This window comes from Pseudorasbora parva, chromosome 2 (genome assembly GCF_024679245.1).
Source record: "Pseudorasbora parva isolate DD20220531a chromosome 2, ASM2467924v1, whole genome shotgun sequence".
In the NCBI taxonomy this organism is placed as follows: Eukaryota; Metazoa; Chordata; class Actinopteri; order Cypriniformes; family Gobionidae; genus Pseudorasbora; species Pseudorasbora parva.
In genome coordinates, this window is record NC_090173.1 from 31,186,114 (window position 1) to 31,206,248 (window position 20,135).

Sequence of the window (20,135 nt, forward strand, 5' to 3'; positions counted from 1 at the left end):
ACAATGTAATTTATATTCTCTCTCTCTCTCTCTCTCTCTCTCTCTCTCTCTCTCTCTCTCTCTCTCTCTTTCTCTTCTCTCTCTCTCTCTCTCTCTCTCTCTCTCTCTCTCTCTCTCTCTCTCTCTCTCTCTCTCTCTCTCTCTCTCTCTCTCTCTCTCTATATATATATATATATATATATATATATATAGTGCCCTCCACAACCTGTTTGGCACCCCTGTTTAAGACGTGGTCATGGACTTCTAAAAATTCTCCTTATTTTTTAAACAACATAGAACCCAAATGCAAGAAAGAGAAAAATCCAACCTTTCATTTAAGTACATTCATTTGGTGGTTAAAAAAAAATCACCCATTTAGAAAGAAAAAAAGCCCACAATTATTGGCACCCCAGATGTTAATACTTTGTTCAACCCCCTTTTGCCAACAAGATAGCACTTAATCTCCTCCTATAACATTTCACAAGATTGGAGAACACAGAGAGAGGGATCTTTGACTATTCTTCTTTTCATAGTCTTTCTAGATCATAGTGTCCTGGGTCCTCTCTTATGAACTCTCTTCTTTAGCTCGCCCCACAGGTTTTCGACTGGGTTGAGATCTGGGGACTGAGATAGCCATGGGAAAACCTTGAGTTTGTGACTGCTGAACCATTTTTGTGTAGATTTTGCCACATGTTTTGGATCATTATCCTGGTGATGATGACCCATCTTCAGCTTTCTGGCAGAGGCCATCAGGTTTTTATTTAAATTGTCCTGGTAGTTCAAAGGGTTCATAATGCCATGCACCCTAAGAAGGTTCCCAGGGCCTTTGGAAGAGAAAAAGGCCCACAGCATCACAGATCCTCCACCATACTTCACGATGGGCATGAGGTGCTTTTCGGAATACTCATCTTTTGTTTTACGCCAGACCCACTTAGAGTGTTTGTAGAGTGCTCAATCTAAGTCTCATCTGACCAAAGCACACGATCCCAGTTGAAGTCCCAGTACCGCTTAAACTCTAGACGAGTGTTAATGAGAAAAGGATTTTTCCTTGCACGCCTCCCAAACAGCTTGTTGGCATGTAGAGAGCATCTGGTGGTTGTTTTCAAGATTTTGTGACCTCAAGATGCCACTCTTTGATGCAATTCTGTGACAGTGAGCTTAGGACATTTTTTTACTTCTCTTCTCTCATCATCCTCCTCACTGTGTGTTGTGGCAAGATAAACTTGGGACCTCTTCCAGCCTTGTTTGTCACTGTCCCAGTTGTTTTAAACTTCTTAGTGGTTCCTCTGACTGTAGATACGGGCAAGTTAAGGAGAGTGGCTATTTTCTTGTAGCCATTGCCTGACTTATGAAGGTCGACACTCATCTGCCTTACTTGAATTGTGTGTTTTCTTGTCTTTGCCATGTTGACAAATGGGTAAGAGAATTAGGCCTCTGTGTCACGTCAGATTTATACCCCAGGGAAGCAGGAAGTCATGAATTACAAATTAAAAGTTCCTAGATATCCTGACCAACTTTAGCAACTACAGAAAAATAAAATAATTTAAAAATCAATTACATTTTTCAGAGGAATTGTTAGGGGTGCCAATAATTGTGGGACACATGAGTTCAAGGTTTAATTTTTTTTCTAAATGTGTGTGTGTGTGTGTGTGTGGGGGGGGGGGGGGGGTTACCACCAAAGTAATGTACTTAAATGAAAGGTTGGATTTTTATCTTTTTTTTGCATTTGGGTTCTATGTTGTTTAAAAAAAAAAGGAGCATTTTTAGAAGTCCATGACCACATCTTAAACAGGGGTGCCAATAATTGTGGAGGGCACTGTACCTATTCATATCATAATCGTATGAAAATCTCTGCATATTTTGAACTAAAGACACAATGTGATGCACAATAAAACATATATACCCGGTTTCACAGACAAGGCTTCAGCAAGTCCCAGACTAAAATGCATGTTTAAGCTGATTTAACCGAAAGCAACTTGCACTGACAGAATATGTCAGTGGCATTGTTTTGTCTCAAGTTTTCAGATTTTCTAAGGCACACTTATAAAAACTACTTAAATGTCCTAATTTAACTAAGGCCTACTCTTGGCTTAATCTAAGCCCTGTCTGTGAAACCAATGTTCTCAAGTAAGATCAAAGTGAAATCGCTTTGGATGCAGTTTCTTGTTCAGATCCCAACTTCACGCACTTAATTCAGCTCTAAACCCGTACCTTTTATGTAGACATTATGTAGACGTAGACATTTATGTATCCCAGAGCGGGAGCTCTGTGTCATCCTGTAGATCTACACCACCTCCACATAGTTAGCCGGGTAAAGGCCCTCTTTCCCTCCGTCCATCATGCCTCTGCACCAACCCTGATCATCCTCATCCTCGATCTTTAGAAACTCCTCACCTGAACACACACACAAACAGAAAGAATCAGCGGTAGTACACGTACATCATATAGACACATAATATGAATATACAAACACAAAGACAGCTTACCTGCTTTGAAGGAGAGTTCATCTGTCTCCTGTCCAACATAGTCATAAAGAGCTCTGACTCTCACTCCTCCAATCATTACACTGAGATGAGGAAGGAAAACAGACACAGTCAATAAACTAAGCCACTCCTACTTTATTACACCATATCCACCATATCAGCAGACAAGCTTTTGCTCTTTTCTAATGCAAAACGTGTGTTTGGGTAGTTTTAGTCACATTAAGTTAAAATGTCTAAATTATGGCAAAAACATTTATTTAATTCATTTAAATAAAATGCCATGAGACAAAAAGTCAAAATTATTGAATATAATATTATGAGATGAGAATATATAATTAATATAACTTAAAATGACAAAACAATTAGGACATGCTGAAAATCATTACAAGATAAAACTTATTGATATTAGGAGATTATTATAAAATAACATTTTGACATACATTGTCAAATTATGACAAAAATATTGACTGTCATAATTATCTTAATTTTAACTGTATCTCTAGCTCAGTATGTCGATTTTGATGTTTTATCTCATAATTAAGACTTAATTTCTAATAACTATGACTTAACCAGCAGCCATATCACCATGTAGCCCAGGACTGGTTTCCCATTAAATCTAAGCAGGGCTGAGCCTGGTCAGTACCTGGATGGGAGACCAACTGGGAAAATCAGGTTGCTGCTGGTAGAGGTGTTAGTGAGGCCAGCAGGGGGCGCTCACCCTGTGGTCTGTGTGGGTCCTAACACCCCAGTATGGTGAAGGGGACACTGAGCACCGAAGAGCACACAAAGAGCACCGTCCTTTGGATGAGACGTTAAACCGAGGTCCTGACTCTCTGTGGTCAATAAAATCCCATTGCACTTCTCATAAAAAATATATGTCATAGCCAAATTCCCTCGATTGGCCCTTACCAATCATGGCCTCCTAATAATCCCCATCCACTGAATTGACTCTATCACTCTCTCTCCTCTCCACCTATTGCTGGTGTGTGGTGAGCACACTGGCACCGTTGCATCATCCATGTGGATGCTGCACACTGGTGGTGGTTGAGGAGAGATCCCTGACATGAGTGTGATGTGCTTTGGCTGTACAGTACATATGAAAGCGCTATATAAATGCCTCATTCATTCATTTAAACTTTTTGATTTACCAATCAAACATGATCATCTTTCTCCAAACAGAATGCCACATATTATAACATTTTTGACTATTACCATTCTTAGACAGGTTTAAACAGAATTTATCCAAAACTACAGTAAAACATTGTTGCCAGGGCACATATGTATAATCATGACACAACATCATGATTATAAATGATTTTAACATATTTTTATTATCTCAACAATTGAGTTAACTGAACTGTATTGTTAGGAAGAGTTCTGTTGTGACTGTATAAAGTTCACTTAAGGCATATTCAGACTATGTCTGCTAGGATACTCATCAAGATGGACATTTTGACGAACTTCTTGTGTGAGTTTGTCCGTTTAAGCGAAATACTTGAAAGATAACTCAATATTTGCGCGCTGAGACGTGTGCACGGATGAGCGCTCATTCGTGTCTTCTGGCGAATATACCCAGGTGATAATGACTAGGAGAAATGACTAGTCATACGGCAGCACTTGCATGCATTGAACAGTTTACAAAGAGAGACCGTTTCGCCCATGTTTTTCTTTTATTATCGCGGTTGTTTTTGTGTATTACTGAGGAGCCAGCACATGTATCCATTGACAGAAACATACATTAAGCATTATTTTTAAGTTACAAGTTACAACCCAGATGTGAAATGAACCGCAGTGCAAGTGCGAGTACCTTTTACACGGCACCCCGGTCTATAACGTATATCTGTCCAACAGTTTACTGATCATTTGTTTCTTTACAGTTTTAGATTCCAGTTATTGTGCATGTGATGCTAATGATTCCTTGTGTTGTCCCCCGATAGCAAGTAACGTTACAACATTCGTTCAGAAACAGCTATAAACTCAAATCCACAGCCCTTATTTACAGATCAATTATTATAATGGAAATATATGATCTTGGAGAGTTCTACCTGCTGACTGTCGTAACCAAACGCAACGCACAGTTTGAAAGCTGAACGGAGATCGTTGACAGCTGCATCGGAGGAAGACGAGTTTCCATCAACTTTAATTTAACGATGGAAATAATATTAATATAATATCCTTGTCCCACACATTAAAGCTACACTGTGTGATATTTTCCCCCAAAAGGTATATGACAATCCAGTGAATAATAGTTTCTGTTCCTCTCAATTCTGATTTTGTTTTAACTCCTACGGTGGCCGATTTAGTCCAAGATTAACATGGGAGTCCCCCTCTTCACATTCGACACGGTGTCATCAAGTCTTAAAACGCGAAAGGCGAAGCTTGAATTAACGGGTATGTCCCTCTTTGGCTAATGTACTTTCAAGATGGAGGGGCAACATGGAGACCAGCATTTGAACCCCCCACCCGTATGTATTTTCAATGGCATATTATAAACTTACGAGAATACTTTATTACTTGAAAGAAGTAAATATACATTAATGAGCACATATATTTTTAAAAGAACTAAGTGTTTTTAGCTAAGAATGAACTAAAAAAAGTTACACAGTGTAGCTTTAAGTAAGGAATGGCTTTAGATGACTTTGTAGCAGCAAATCATAATATAAGAGTGATTACTTCAGGATCATGTGATGATAAATTTCACGACAGGCTGAATCTGAGCAATTGTCTGCCTGTCTGAGTTTTGTCGACAGACGGAGGCTTCCATCTCGTAATTTTCTATGCAGGAAAAACCCTGTATAACATTATAAACCAACAATACCTAACCTCCGGTGATCTCACCAGAACTTTGCCAGAACGCAAGGCACAGCTCCGAACTCTGGTCTCAGGGAGAACTGTTTCAGTGGCAGATACCACAGATATTAAAAGATGCACAGCCAGAAGAAACACGGTTAACCACACCACCACCACCCCCACCCCTTCTTAAAAAAACTAATCGGAACTGCACGATTCACACAAGTCACCCAAAATGACGTGAAAAAAGCGGGAGGCGCCGAAAAGCGTGCTGTTTGCATCCCTGTGTACATAAAAATAACCACTCGACGTTTGCTACTGTATTTTATTTAAAATCACATTCCTATGGGATCTAGCTTGTCTGAGCAACAGTAACCGAGGCGGCTGAGCTTAGCAAATCGTCAATACTCAGCAGCCTGAAGTCCAAGTCAGGTTTGTAGCGAATAACAAACAGGCAGCCCTGTGCTGTAAGAGCCCCGCAGCAAATATCACTGTAGTAAACTGACCTTCTCTCCATCATTGCTGTTTTCTGCTCCACCTCCTTCTTTCCCTTTTTATGCTTCTTGTCTGGAGTCCACTCCTGAAATAGAGAGCGAAAGAATGAGTGAAGGAGTAAACGTGGGATTTGGCACAACAGAACGCAGTCTATTTGAAGATGTGCCTCTGTGAGATACATACATATCACAGATAACAACAGAAACGTCACTCTGACACCCTCAGCAATGCATTCAACTCAAAACAATATGCTAAAAAACATAACAGCTTGCTTTTGCTCTGGACATGAGTGATATGAATGCGGCTTATTGCACATTTCTCATGGCTCATTTGACTTAGGCACTTGACAACCATAGCATCCACCTATGACACCCTAACCTCATGGCAGGTAATCACCATGTAATACTCAAGTTTAAGTTAATGTTTGCCTGTTTAAATGTATTTGCAATATACCTGAAATTGAGGCCAGTCAGTGGGCATTCCTGGCCCATGTGTATTCTTCCACCAGCGCAAATCCTCCTGCTCGCTGATGGACATCAGAGTGTTATGGAGCTCATTGTACACAGCTTTTATGCTAACAGAGAGAGAGAAAGAGAGATTAAAAAAACCTTGTATAATTTACTCATAGTGAGTAATACTGAAATTGAGATTTTGACCAGAACGACCCTTCTCACACACCTGTCATTGTTGGTGACATCCAAATGTCTATGGATGGAAAGGAAAGCCTGTTTAAGAAAGCTTATCCTCTTTCTCTCCTCCTCTTGTGATTGGTCAAAGATAGACTCCATTTCCTCCATGTAGCGTGGTGCATAACGCGTCACTTCCTCAAGAACTTTCTCATAGCGGGCTCGCACCTACACACAGAAATTTGCAGTCAATCAGTCAGATGTGCCATTCAATGCTTATGTGATTGAGTGTCATTAAAGAATCCTAAAAATACAAAAACAAACATATTTAGCAACACAACACTGATAATAAGAAATGTTTTTTGCGCATCAAATCAACATAATATGTTTTCTGAAGGATCATGTGACAATGAACACATCACATAAATTATATTTTAAAATATATTAAAATACAAATTTGACTGTTTTTACTGTATTTTTGCTCAAATAACTGTAGCTTGGGTGAGCATAAGATTATTACATTATTACATTAAAAGTACCCAAAATTTAGACAATAGTGTATATACATTAATTTATATATATATATATATATATATATATATATATATATATATATATATATATATATATATATATATATATATATATATATATATATATATATATATATATATATATATATATATAAATAAACATGAATTAAATGCCAGAGATGTTAATGCCAATCAAAGATTATGTCACAAGACTATGACCAGATTTACATCTATTAAGATGTCTGTTTTTTTTCCTTCACACCTGAGTTGGTTTTCCACCTCCTCTCTTTTCTGTTGAGTGCTGTATATTAATTCTTCATACATATAGGCCTGGTTTCACAGACAGGGATTCAATTAATGCAGGATCAGGCCTTAGTTCAATTAGGGCATTGAGACCCAACATTGTGCTTGAGACAAAACATGAGACAAACAATAGTTGCTTTTTTAGTTAAAACAGCTCATACTTGCATTTTAGTCAGGGTCTAGCTTAAGCCTTGACTGTGAAACCAGTGGATATTATATGGCTTCACTGCATCATAACGCAGTTTGTAAATGTACAGTAAATGCAGTTTTTTTTTCTGCTCCAACGAAACTCTACATTTTCTCTTTCGTTTTCTGTCTCTTTCTGGTAGTTTTCTCCACACAACACTCACTTTCTCTGTCTCCTGGTGAGCAAGTTCGGTCTCTTCCTGGATCTTCCTCTGTTTCTCAATGGCAATGTCAGGGTTGCCTTGGGCATGGGCCTCCCGCTCACGAGCCATGTGTTCCTTGCGACAAGCTTTGTGAAATGCTGACCTGGCCTTCTCTAACTGTCATAAAAATCACACATTCAGTGGTCAGATTTATTCAGTATTGCACACTATATTTGTTTTCAATAATCCAACAGTTCATTATTCGCCAATTATTCCACAGTTAACATGTATAGACATGTAAAAAAAAAAATGTTTTTCTCCCAACAATACTGAGCAGGACGTGAAATCAGTGAAAACCGCATTGCTTTCTACCTTCTTCAGTCTCTTGGCCCAGGGCTTCTGAGCACGTGAGAAACCGGTTTCAAAATCCTGGGATTCCTTGAAACCTCCAAATATCTTCTTATGGAAAGTGTCTTTCTGCCACGTCCGGATGCGATCTCCATCCTCTGACACCAGAGCCCGGCAGATGGAGGAGTGCAGTGAGGAGAGGCGGTCAGCAGAAGAGAGGAAGCACTGCCACGCTCGTAACAGAGATCCGTAAAGAGGACCTGGAAAATGACCAACATATTCATGAAATAAATGAGAGGACCTGTTAGGGCCACAAAAACAAACCTCTTCATCAGATACTAAGCTAAAATGTGGGCATCATATGCAAAATGCAGATCCACTGATCCTTAATGTGCAGCAGTTCTCCACAGAATATTATGTTCGAAATGGCACTACTTTTTTTGTCGTGTGACAATATTTTAGCATTCATTTTGTATAGTTAACATAACCACGGTACAGTATTTACTACATGCAATTCTTTACATTTATCAGACATTACATTGAGTTATTTTGAAATGTCATGCCAAATATTGGAACATTTTGGATTTCATGAAAGCTGGGATGTTGATTTGAGAGATTTCATGAACGTTGGGAATCAATTGGAAACATGATTGGGTATAAAAAGAGCCTCTCAGAGTGACAGTTTCTCTCAGAAGTCAAGATGAGCAGAGGATCACCAGTATTATCTGAAAGGATTTTCTCAGAGAAAAATTGCAAAGAGTTTGAAGTTATCATCATCTACAGTGCATAATATCATCCAAAGATTCAGAGAATCTAGAACAATCTCTGAGTGTAAGGGTCAAGGCCGGTAAACCATACTGGATGCCCATGATCTTCAGGCCCTTAGATGGCACTGCATCACATACAGGAAGGCTACTGTAATGGAAATCACAACATGGGCTCAGGAATACTTTCAGAAAATTATTGTCAGTGAACACAATCCACAGTGCCATTTGCCGTTGCCGGCTAAAACTCTATAGGTCAAAAAATAAGTCATATCTAAACATGCTCAGGAAAAGCTCAGGCATTTTCTCTTGGCCATGGCTCATTTAAAATGCACTGTGGCAAAGTGGAAAACTAAAGAGGACAATGAGCCACGTTGTTATTAGCGCTCAGTTCAGAAGCCTGCATCTCTGATGGTATGGGGTTGCATTGCATGAGCGTGTGTGGCATCGGCAGCTTACACATCTGGAAAGGCACCATCAATGCTGAAGGTATATCCAAGTTCTAGAACAACATATGCTCCCATCCAGATGTTGTCCCTTTCAGGGAAGACCTTGCATTTTCCAATATGACAATGCCAGACCACATACTGCATCAATTACAACATCATTGCTGCGTAGGAGGATCCGGGTACTAAAATGGCCAGTCCAGATTTTTTACCCATAGAAAACATTTGCCGCATCACAAAGAGGAAGATGCGACAAAGAAGACCTAAGACAGTTGAGCAACTAGAAAACCTGTATTAGACAAGAATGGGACAACATTCCTATTCCTAAACTTAAGCAACTTCTGTCCTCAGTACCCAGACATTTGCAGACTGTTATAAAAAGAAGAGGGGATGCTACACAGTGGTAAAAATGGCATTGTCCAGTTGAAATTAAATTAACTTATTTTTTTCCTTAAAATTATACATTTTCTCAGTTTATACATTTAATATGTCATCTATGTTGTATTCTGTATACAATATTGAAATGTGAAACTTCCACATCATTGCATTCTGTTTTTATTCATAATATTTACAGTGCCCCAAAAATTTTTACATTGTTTTTATATATATTGGAATACACAGGAATACATTTTAAAATATTTAAAATAGAAAACATTTATTTGAAATTGTAATAATATTTCACAACACAATTTTTACTGTATTTTTGATCCAATTAATGCGGCCATGGTAAGCAATAGACACTTTCAAAACCATCAAAAATCTTACCAACCCCAAACCTTTGAACAGTATTGCACTGTGCCCAAGTTCTTGATAAAGCTGCAGTACTCACTTGCATCCACTAGGGGTTTCCATTTGGTACTCCACTCACTAAGTTGCTGGGCGTACTGTCTCTCGACCCTGGCCCTCTCCTGGAAACATGCCACTATGTCATTACATGCCTGGAAGGCATCTTCGGTCCTCTTCACTGTCCGGTGGTAGTTCCCTGGCTGAGACACAGACAGACAGAACAGAACTGTAAGGTTTATAGGTTGTTTAAGGGGTCAAGAATGAGATATTTAATCTATGGCACAGGGAAAATGTCACGTTTTCATCTGAGCGATTGGCCTCATTTCTTTTTCAGCAGGGTCACTGGGTTTGTTTGCTATGGATTGGACAAGTTATCAGTATAGCGTAAGCTTTGTTTCTAATATAAGCGCCAGAAGACAACATGTGGTGTGGAAAACTAGAGCACAATTCAAATATTATTCCCCGAAAAAACATCTGTGACTAGAGACGAGAGAATTCAGGCCACGGTAAGTGGAGCGTCACATGGACAATGCAGTGAAAGGGGCTGATTAACTGCAATAACACGATAAATGAGAGAGAATGAGGGAGGAGGGTGAACATAATGGCCATTTCAGAATAGGCGTCATGTTTGCTGATGTGAAGCGTGTTTTACTATTTTGCTGGCTACCATTAGTGGCTCCCCCACAATTTTATCATTTTATCTCTCTCTCTTCTACATCTTCCTTTTGTGCCCGTCTCTCTCTCTCTCTCTCTCTCTCTCTCTCTCTCTCTCTCTCTCTCTCTCTCTCTCTCTCTCTCTCTCGGCTGTGGTTTGCAGCACGTATTTTCCCCTGTCTGAGAAAAAAGTAAAAACAGCTGAGGAATCCCAACTCCAGCCAAGAGCAGTGCAGGGCAGCACCTGCCAACCAATCAGAGAATCACAGAAACTCAACAAATAACACAATCCTTGTCAAACGAAATATAACATTCAGCTGGACTCATAGCGGAAAAGTATTTAAACAGAATTGTTTCACTGAACAGACAAGTCTATTTAAAAATCGAACAACTCTGGCTAAACCTTTCAGCATTTCCTCACTGCACTTCTACTCATCTTCTACCAGTGCTGTGGTTAACCAATCACATCATCTATGATGAACACAAACCCTACTGCGCTCAGTTCTGGTCAGCCGCCAGCCAATTACAAGGTAGGACATGCAACAAAACCCTTGCTGGTGATATCAGTTTGTTGTTGTAAACTCACTAAACATCAGTGGTCGAAACATTTCACTGAAAACTGTACTGCTGGCTAAGCTCCAGATGGGATGGCAACTCAGCAAAAAGTGCTCAGGCTAAGAGGAGAGGCGACGAGAATCTTAAACAGCTTCAAACCGCTCTCAAAGTTGTAGTAGGAACTCTAGATGGTGTAGATAATAACAATTATCAGAAAACTCCATAAAATCTAATAAAATAAAACTCACTTAGATGCTTTGGGGGGAAAAATCAACTGCTAAATAACAACTTGCTATTTGCTTTAAATATAAGGCATGAACATTTTAAAATAAGACATGAACATGTCAAGAACGCTGTATGTATTATATGTAGTACATGCCTGTATTATATATGCAGTATCATCACATAATTACCATTATCAGGATCACTAGAACCTATGAATATTTTAACATTAGGAATATCACATTTATTGTTCTTCCCTCTCTCTCTCTCTCTCTCTCTCTCTCTCTCTCTCTCTCTCTCTCTCTCTCTCTCTCTCTCTCTCTCTCTCTCTCTCTCTATATATATATATATATATATATATATATATATATATATATATATATATATATATATATTTCCTTCTCAAAAAATTAGTATATTGTGATAAAGTTCATTATTTTTCATAATATGATAAAAATTAAACTTTCATATATTTTAGATTCATTGCACACCAACTAAAATATTTCAGGTCTTTTATTGTTTTAATACTGATGATTTCCCAGAGTGCTGTATCAAGGCACCTCAGTGGGAAGTCTGTGGGAAGGAAAAAGTGTGGCAAAAAACGCTGCACAACGAGAAGAGGTGACCGGACCCTGAGGAAGATTGTGGAGAAGGACCGATTCCAGACCTTGGGGGACCTGCGGAAGCAGTGGACTGAGTCTGGAGTAGAAAACTCCAGAGCCACCGTGCACAGGCGTGTGCAGGAAATGGGCTACAGGTGCCGCATTCCCCAGGTCAAGCCACTTTTGGGCTACAGAGAAGCAGCACTTGACTCAGTGGTCCAAAGTACTTTTTTCGGATGAAAGCAAATTGTGCATGTCATTCGGAAATCAAGGTGCCAGAGTCTGGAGGAAGACTGGGGAGAAGGAAATGCCAAAATGCCTGAAGTCCAGTGTCAAGTACCCACAGTCAGTGATGGTCTGGGGTGCCATGTCAGCTGCTGGTGTTGGTCCACTGTGTTTTATCAAGGGCAGGGTCAATACAGCTAGCTATCAGGAGATTTTGGAGCACTTCATGCTTCCATCTGCTGAAAAGTTTTATGGAGATGAAGATTTTGTTTTTCAGCACGACCTGGCACCTGCTCACAGTGCCAAAACCACTGGTAAATGGTTTACTGACCATAGTATTACTGTGCTCAATTGGCCTGCCAACTCTCCTGACCTGAACCCCATAGAGAATCTGTGGGATATTGTGAAGAGAAAGCTGAGAGACGCAAGACCCAACACTCTGGATGAGCTTAAGGCCGCTATCGAAGCATCCTGGGCCTCCATAACACCTCAGCAGTGCCACAGGCTGATCGCCTCCATGCCACGCCGCATTGAAGCAGTCATTTCTGCAAAAGGATTCCCGACCAATTATTGAGTGCATAACTGAACATAATTATTTGAAGGTTGACTTTTTTTTGTATTAAAACACTTTTATTTTATTGGTCGGATGAAATATGCTAATTTATTACTCCAGATATTATGCTTGCCATTCAGGCCAAAGAGTTCAACCTTTGTTTCATCAGACCAGAGAATTTTGTTTCTTATTTGTCCTTTTCTTATGTTTCCTTTTGGCAAACTCCAGGCGTGCTGTCATGTGCCTTTTACTGAGGAGTGGCTTCCATCTAGCCACTCTATAATAAAGGCCTGATTGTTGGAGTGCTGCAGAGATGGTTGTTCTTCTGGAAGTTTCTTCAGGGAGGTGATCAAGGTTTTTCTTGGTCACCTACCTGACTAAGGCCCTTCTCCCCCGATCACTCAGGTTGGCCAGGCGGCCAGCTCTAGGAAGAGTCATAGTGGTTCCAAACTTCTTCCATTTAAGGATGATGGAGGCCACTGTGCTCAATGGGACCTTCAATGCTGCAGAAATGTTTCTGTGCACTTCCTCAGATCTGTGCCATGATACAATCCTGTCTCGGAGGTCTACAGACGATTCCTTGGACTTCATGGCTTGGTTTGTGCTCTGACATGCACTGTTAACTGTGGGATCTTATATAGACTGGTGTGTGCCTTTCCAAATCATGTTCAATCAACTGAATTTACCACATATAGACTCAATCAAGTTTTAGAAACATCTCAAGGATGATCAGTGGAAACAGGATGCACCTGAGCTCAATTTTAAATCCTGGCTAAGGCTGTGAATACTTATGTACATGTGATTTTTGTTTTGTTTTTATTTTTAAAGGTGTCATGAACTGGCTTTTTTTCTTTTTTTCTTCTGTTGTTTGAGGTTTTTACATTCAGAAACATCATAACTAATTAATAATAGGCTATTTTCTACACTGGTTTTGAGGCTGTCTTCTGGATGCTGGGTTTTGATGGGAGTGACGCAATGGAGACTTGGAAGTAAACGCCCACGGCTAGGATTGGCGAAGATTTGCATATTTAATGAGCTTAAGCTCCGCTGTCATATAGCCTCTGTCAGTTCAGTTCACATGAGGGACCGAACAGCTCAATGAGTTGGTGGGCAGGGCTACTGAATTACACGTTCGTTCTGTAGAGGCGTGTTTCGTAGTGCTATGACGTAAGAATGAAGCTCACGACTGATTTTTGGGCCTGGTGTCTATAAAAGGTGTTCTTTGACTAACAAGGACGTTTTCAGCTCTGAAACTTAGAGGATAATCTTATATTACCATGACCTTTTATATATCAAAAGCTCAAGGGAAAGTTGATTTCTCAATTCATCGCCCCTTTAATAAATTTGTAGAGATTTCAAACAAATTTTAAAAAATATCATTATTGTTTGTTGAATTTTGAAACAAAAAATGATTTGAATCTATTTTTGAATAAGGTGGTAACAACAAAATGTGGAAAAAGTAAAGTGCTGTCAATACTTTTAGGATGCTCTGTAGGTTAAGACAGAAAGTCTCAGGACATCCTAAAAATACTACAGTATTTTCTGCAGTATAAAAATACTGTATTTTTGAGTACTATGCTCAAACATTTTTCCTATAATGGTTAAAAACCTACATAAAAAATGTTAAAAGTTTATAAAGCTATTAAAGGCTACTGCATGACTCCCAGCAATATTGCAGAACAGAAAAGCAAACGAATTAAGGAGCTGAGAGACAAAAGCTGAGCTAATTAAAATGGGTGGAGGCACAATGTATGAAATTTATAGACTGAGATTAAAGTTTAAAAAACCCTTAAACCATGCTGAAATAGTCTCTTTAAGAGGTAAAATCACTTGACTTAAATTTTCATCTGGCTAATAGAGAGTGTTCAGAAGATTTTATTAACCATTTCACTTAATGTCCAAACAAATCTTGTCATATGTTGTTAAACAAACTGTAGGTGCGAAAAACCAAATTGAGCTACATCACCCACATGCATTTCTGGTAACACATACTTAACAAAACACGTATGGTATTTCTTCAGGTCCATGACCCTGTCTGACTCACTTCTGTCCTTCCTCCCCTTCTCACTTACCATCCAGAAGCTCTGGTTGTTTGCATCCTCAGGGCCTGTCTCTGCCGGTAGCGTTGACATGATGAGTCTGGAATAGAGATATGGCACACATCACTTTAAAGCATTAAAGTTGCACTCTTTTTCCTTATTAAAAAAAGATTAGAGAAAAATAAATTAAAATGGTATTGTGGAAAATGTTCAGAATATCTATATTCACATGAAATGAAGATGTTTTTATTCTATACTATTACACATTGGAAACAAGCCCTGTTATTGTACAATTTAAACTGTGCAATAAATTAATCGTTTTTGACATATTAAAATTGCATTTCAACAATGGCATCTACAACCAAAAACATGTCTGTTTGTGTGTCCTGGTAAACCCAAAATGTCCCCACAAAGATGGCAATATCTGAAATCCTTGTCCTTGCCCAAAATAAAAATAAAAAAAGCTTATATATCATACTAAGTGAAGTTTGTCGAAAATGTAAAAACGCATTATTTTTTCTGTGATGGGTAGGTTTAGGGGGATACAATATACAGTGTGTACAGTGTAAAATGTGTGTGTGAGCGCGCGTGTGCGCATCCGTACGTAAATCTGCATCCACACCACTAGGTGTCAGTATAAATCCAAAACAACTAACAAACAATAAAACAACTGTAACTGATGCACATTTAGAACAAAAATAATTTGTTTATTGTGAGTTGCAAAATTAGCTGAACAATAGAGGTCATGTTTGGCTAGTTCTGGCTATTTGACATAGAATTGGCTAGAATCTATTAGATTGTCTTTTAACAGGCAGACATTAGCCAGATATGTGTGACTGAGCTGAATATTGTACTGTGTCTAATAGCATGCAGAGGGTGTTGTGTTTTACAAGCTTTCTTTTATTTGAACTATACAGTTTACGAACTGCATCACAAAGTGCATGGCTCTAACAAACAAGTTTAATGATCTTGATGTCAAGTACAGGAAGAGAGGATAGTTATATACCAAGTTACTTAGTGAGGATCAAAGAGTTTTCTAGATGAAATTTTTTACTGACTAGTTAAAGTGTAAACACTTAAAGCACATGCGAGAGTTTAAGTGACTTTGAGAGTTATAGTGAGACTGCTAGTGCTCACTATTCTCCACTGCTATCTGCCTTGATCCAGAGCTCTGGGATCTGAAACTTGAGCCATCCCAAAATAAACAGGGGTGAAAGTTCACCAACATAGTGTATACTCACACACACACACACACACACACACACACACACACACACACACACACACACACACACACACACACACACACACAAACAAACAAACAAACACACTAGTTCTTTTTCTAAAACACAAGTTCTCAAGCTTGCAAACACTGGCACATGTGGCAGGCCGAAAAGCCCGCACACACATTTGAGCTGCCCCAAACACACACATGCCAGAAATACACACCACTGACAGCCCAAAATGCCTGTGGCCATTTGTTTCTGTTAATGCAATAAACCACATTTTGTCACAAGACATGGATAGAGAACAAGATGACAGAAGGGAAGTGCATGAACAAGCTGTTATTTGTCCTCTCTCTCTCTCAATCCCTCTCATGAGTCCTTGTCCCTCAGTGCATTATCCTAAATGGTCTCTTTCTATCCATTTTCCCACTGCAGGGGTCATGGGTATAGTAAATCACCCTATATTTGAACTTTAACCTCACTTCCTGTTCCCCCTCTGTTCCTCTCCCTCCAGACCTTGTGCTCTCAGAGAATATGAGCAGGGAGCACACGTTTAAATTGATAATTCACATTAACATGCTATCTTTAAATTTGCATCAGTTGACTCTCTTTGATGTATGGAAGACAAAAGATATTTTGAAAAATGAGATTTGTTGAACATAGACTGAAGCTTTCAAGCTTCAAAGAGGATGCAAAAACCCCATGAAAGAATGAATGATTCATAGGCTACATTCCAAGTGTTATGCAGCTTTGTGTGAGGAGCAGACTGAAATCTAAGTTGTTATTAAGTTGTATCTTTTCAATGAAAACCATTCATTTTGTTTTGAAAAAATGATCTAAATGAAATGTTCATAAATTAGATTGATCCAGTTCTTAAGGTTGTGGTGTTACGGAAGTACAGATCTTTTCTTACAATAATGTGACGTACATGTAATTGAAAGATTGTAAGATTGTAGTTTTTGGACAGGTCCAGGATATGTCAACAGATATAAGTCTATTCACTGGAATATTAAGTTATAACACTTTGATGAAAAATTATGAGCTCAATAAAAATAAAGTTAAACATGGATGAATCGCTCACAATAAGGTTAATATGATGCCTTTAGAAAATACTGATTAATGGTTCATTTGAATTTTATGTTGACTTTAAAAGGATATTTCACCCAAAAATGAAATGTCTGCCATTATTTACTCACCCTCAAGGTCTTCCAAACCTCTATGAATGTCTTTCTTTTGCTGAACACAAAAGAAGATATTTTGAAGAATGGGTAACCAAACAGTTGATGGACCCATTGACTTCCATATATTTTCCCCATATGAAAGTCAATTAACAACTCGCTGGAATTTGCATTTGCTTTCGTGTTCATAGTCATACGAGTTTGGAGGAACACAAGGGTGAGTTTGTGTTAACAGTATTTTAATTTTGTTGCTTTTTTGCCTATTTACATTTAGCCTTTTGTATAAAATTAACCTAATGTATCCTCATGCAATGTTATGTGTAAGAAAATAAAAGGATGAACACATCTGCTTGACTGAATTAAATAAATCATCATTTATATTACAAATAAAGAATAGAATAGCATTTTAAAAGAGACAAAGTGCAATACAATTGTTCAAAATGGATATTAAAAACAGTTTGAAAGGTTCTGTAACTTTTGAGAGAAGTGAATGACCCATTTCTCTGAAAAGATCAGCATGACGTTGCTGTGAATCTCCCTCTTCCCTCCTCTTATTTTCTCTTTTCTCCCTCTTTTCAAAGCCCCTCATACCCCCATACCCCTCACCCACCCTGGCTCTCTTTCTCTCTCCTCCCCCTGTCCCCATTTTGAGTGTCATACATAACTCAACACACACCCACACACTGAAGAAATATATAGCAACTTATGAATGCATCAGACGGAAATAGTCTATGAATGCTGCAGAACTCATCAACGCAATGTGATCTAACTTGACACAAACACATCAAGAATAAATGAAGGGCAGAGAAAAAGGAGACGACAAACTCACCTCTAACTTTTCCAGAGAGTTTCCTATAGTTTACCCTTTTATTTTCCAAAGTAACAGATTTCTTTTGATTATTCCACTTTTAAAGCCACCATATGGTTATGGTATGTTCTGGACACCCTCTTTCTTCTCTTCTCTGTCTTTGACCCGCTGTCAGTGTTTAACGAGGTGGCTTCCTGTCACTTTCTTTCTCTCCTCTCCTCTCTCGCTTTCTAGTTCCCCCTCTTTCCAAAGCAGCTGCGGACAACCAGACTTTTCGCTCTGGAGATCATACTACATGACAACACTCCTCCCTCTCCCTCTCATTTGAGCAGAGAGCTGCTCCTCACAGTAAAGCAGAAATGAAATGGGTTTCAATCCAGACAATTAGTGTGGATTCATCTCATTCAAGAGAGGCCTAAATCTGTTGTACACTTTTTCTTTTTTACTTAGCCTACCTTAGAGACACATGTTGCACACTTTTTCTTTTTACTTACCACAGTTAGGTAGAAAATACTTTATCTTCTGTGAATTGTGTCTTTTGTAACAGCACTATTTATCACAATACCTATACCTCAGAAATACCCATGGTCTCGGCGTTCCACACAACAGCTGTCTTGGACATCCAGTGGTTCTTAAAGAGGGAATGAAAGGGTTTGTTGAACAAAGTCTCAGTGTTAAAAATGTGCCAGCTGTTATACATATACTGGCAAGAGCCCATCCAAAATCAGTAGTGGAATGTAACAAAGTACAAATACTTCGTTACTTTACTTAAGTTCATTTTTCACGTAGGCTATCTGTAGGCTACTTTACTGAAGTAGAATCCAAAGTGCATACTTTTGACTTTTACTTCGTTACATTTTGCAGCATTTATTCTACTTTCTACTCCACTACATTTCTACAACGTTTCATTACATTTTTGATCAGTTTCGGGACTGGACATTAAGGCTTGTCTGGATAATTAGTGGATAATAATATAAATGGATAATTAACTGACGGTTAAGCTGTTGGCTCGTGCAGCCTCGAGGAGAAATGAACAAATCAGCCCCTGCTCACAACTCAGTAAAATACGGCAGTAAAAATCCAAAGTTTTTATATTTTATAACATATAATACAGTTAAAAAACATCACTGACACAACAAGATAGGCTACTGTTTTCCTGACGGACACAACCAAGAGTAAGCTGCTCACGATGATGCCATAAACAATTAATTAACATCAAAGTCACTTACATTGTAGATGCAATATTGACTGCTTTTGTTCTATTTCAGCAGCGAAAATATTTCCAAGATCATATCATATTTCCACATCAGAACGTAGCCTAACGCATCTCACAGCAACAGTGCGTTGAATTATTAAGCGTTTTGAATTAAGCAGTTGAATCAAAGATTCAATGATGACCTATTCGTAAACCACTGCCTCATTTATGAACGAATCGGCCGTTTGAACGAATCGAACCGATGATTCACTCATTAAGGCCTGCCGCCACCTGGCGGTTTAGTTTAATGTTTAAACATTCTTTTCAACATTTCTTGTTTGTATTAAAATATGTATTTAAAACAATCTCATAACATTATTTAATGCAATTTTCAGTGTATATTATTTAATTTGTTTAGTAAAAACCTGTCTTATTATAATTTAATTTATTGAAAAAATGTAAGAATATAAAGGGAAAGCTGAAGTGTAGGTGGGGGGAATGTCCTTTGTAAAAGGTAAAAATATCATAAATATGAAGATTTAAATACATCAAAGCTGATGAGAATGTTGCTTCAGAATAATGATATTTAACTCTGCAGATCACCATGATAGAATCAGAATTCTAAGTCAGAATGTAAACTGGGCCACAGATGGTAAGCACAATTACATGAACCCAAAACTATCTTAATTAAAATACCACAGCCCATACTGTTTTCTTCTTATTAATTATTAGAATATAGACATTAAGAGAGTACATAATGCAAGTAATTTTACTTTTAATACTTAAAGTACATTTAAAATACTTTTACTTTTTATTTAAGTAGGGCTGTCATTGTAGTAGGTAGCCTACTTCTACTTTTACTAAAGAAAATATGTTTCTGGTTACTTGTACTTTTCCTTAAAGGGTTAGTTCACCCCAAAATTAAATTTATGTCATTAATGACTCACCTCCGTTCATCTTTGGAACACAGTTTAAGATATTTTATATTTTAGTCCC

At 38.4% G+C, this 20,135-nt stretch overlaps 1 protein-coding gene across 1 annotated transcript; it reads right to left on the reverse strand.

Annotated features, from left to right (window-relative positions):
• Positions 1-2,220: 2,220 nt before the first annotated feature.
• si:ch211-51c14.1 (protein kinase C and casein kinase substrate in neurons protein 1) lies at positions 2,221-18,230 on the reverse strand. The gene is made up of 10 exons (XM_067428931.1): positions 17,966-18,230; positions 14,766-14,832; positions 9,926-10,082; positions 7,911-8,146; positions 7,560-7,715; positions 6,426-6,601; positions 6,201-6,321; positions 5,759-5,832; positions 2,466-2,545; positions 2,221-2,373 (listed from the first exon to the last, which is right to left on the reverse strand). The coding sequence occupies exons 2-10, from the start codon at positions 14,823-14,825 to the stop codon at positions 2,264-2,266; spliced, it is 1,170 nt and encodes a 389-aa protein (XP_067285032.1). The 5' UTR covers positions 14,826-14,832; positions 17,966-18,230; the 3' UTR covers positions 2,221-2,263.
• Between the last annotated feature and the right edge of the window lie 1,905 nt (positions 18,231-20,135).

What these genes read in the sequence shown, in the direction of transcription:
- si:ch211-51c14.1 (XM_067428931.1), bottom strand. Translation starts at nt 14,825, where the DNA reads ATGTCAACGCTACCGGCAGAGACAGGCCCTGAGGATGCAAACAACCAG. An exon ending in GAAACCCCTAGTGGATGCAA is followed by an intron (nt 8,147 to 9,925) that starts GTGAGTACTGCA and finishes GTCATTTTCCAG; the next exon opens with GTCCTCTTTACGGATCTCTG. An exon ending in TGAACTCTCCTTCAAAGCAG is followed by an intron (nt 2,374 to 2,465) that starts GTAAGCTGTCTT and finishes GTGTGTGTTCAG; the next exon opens with GTGAGGAGTTTCTAAAGATC.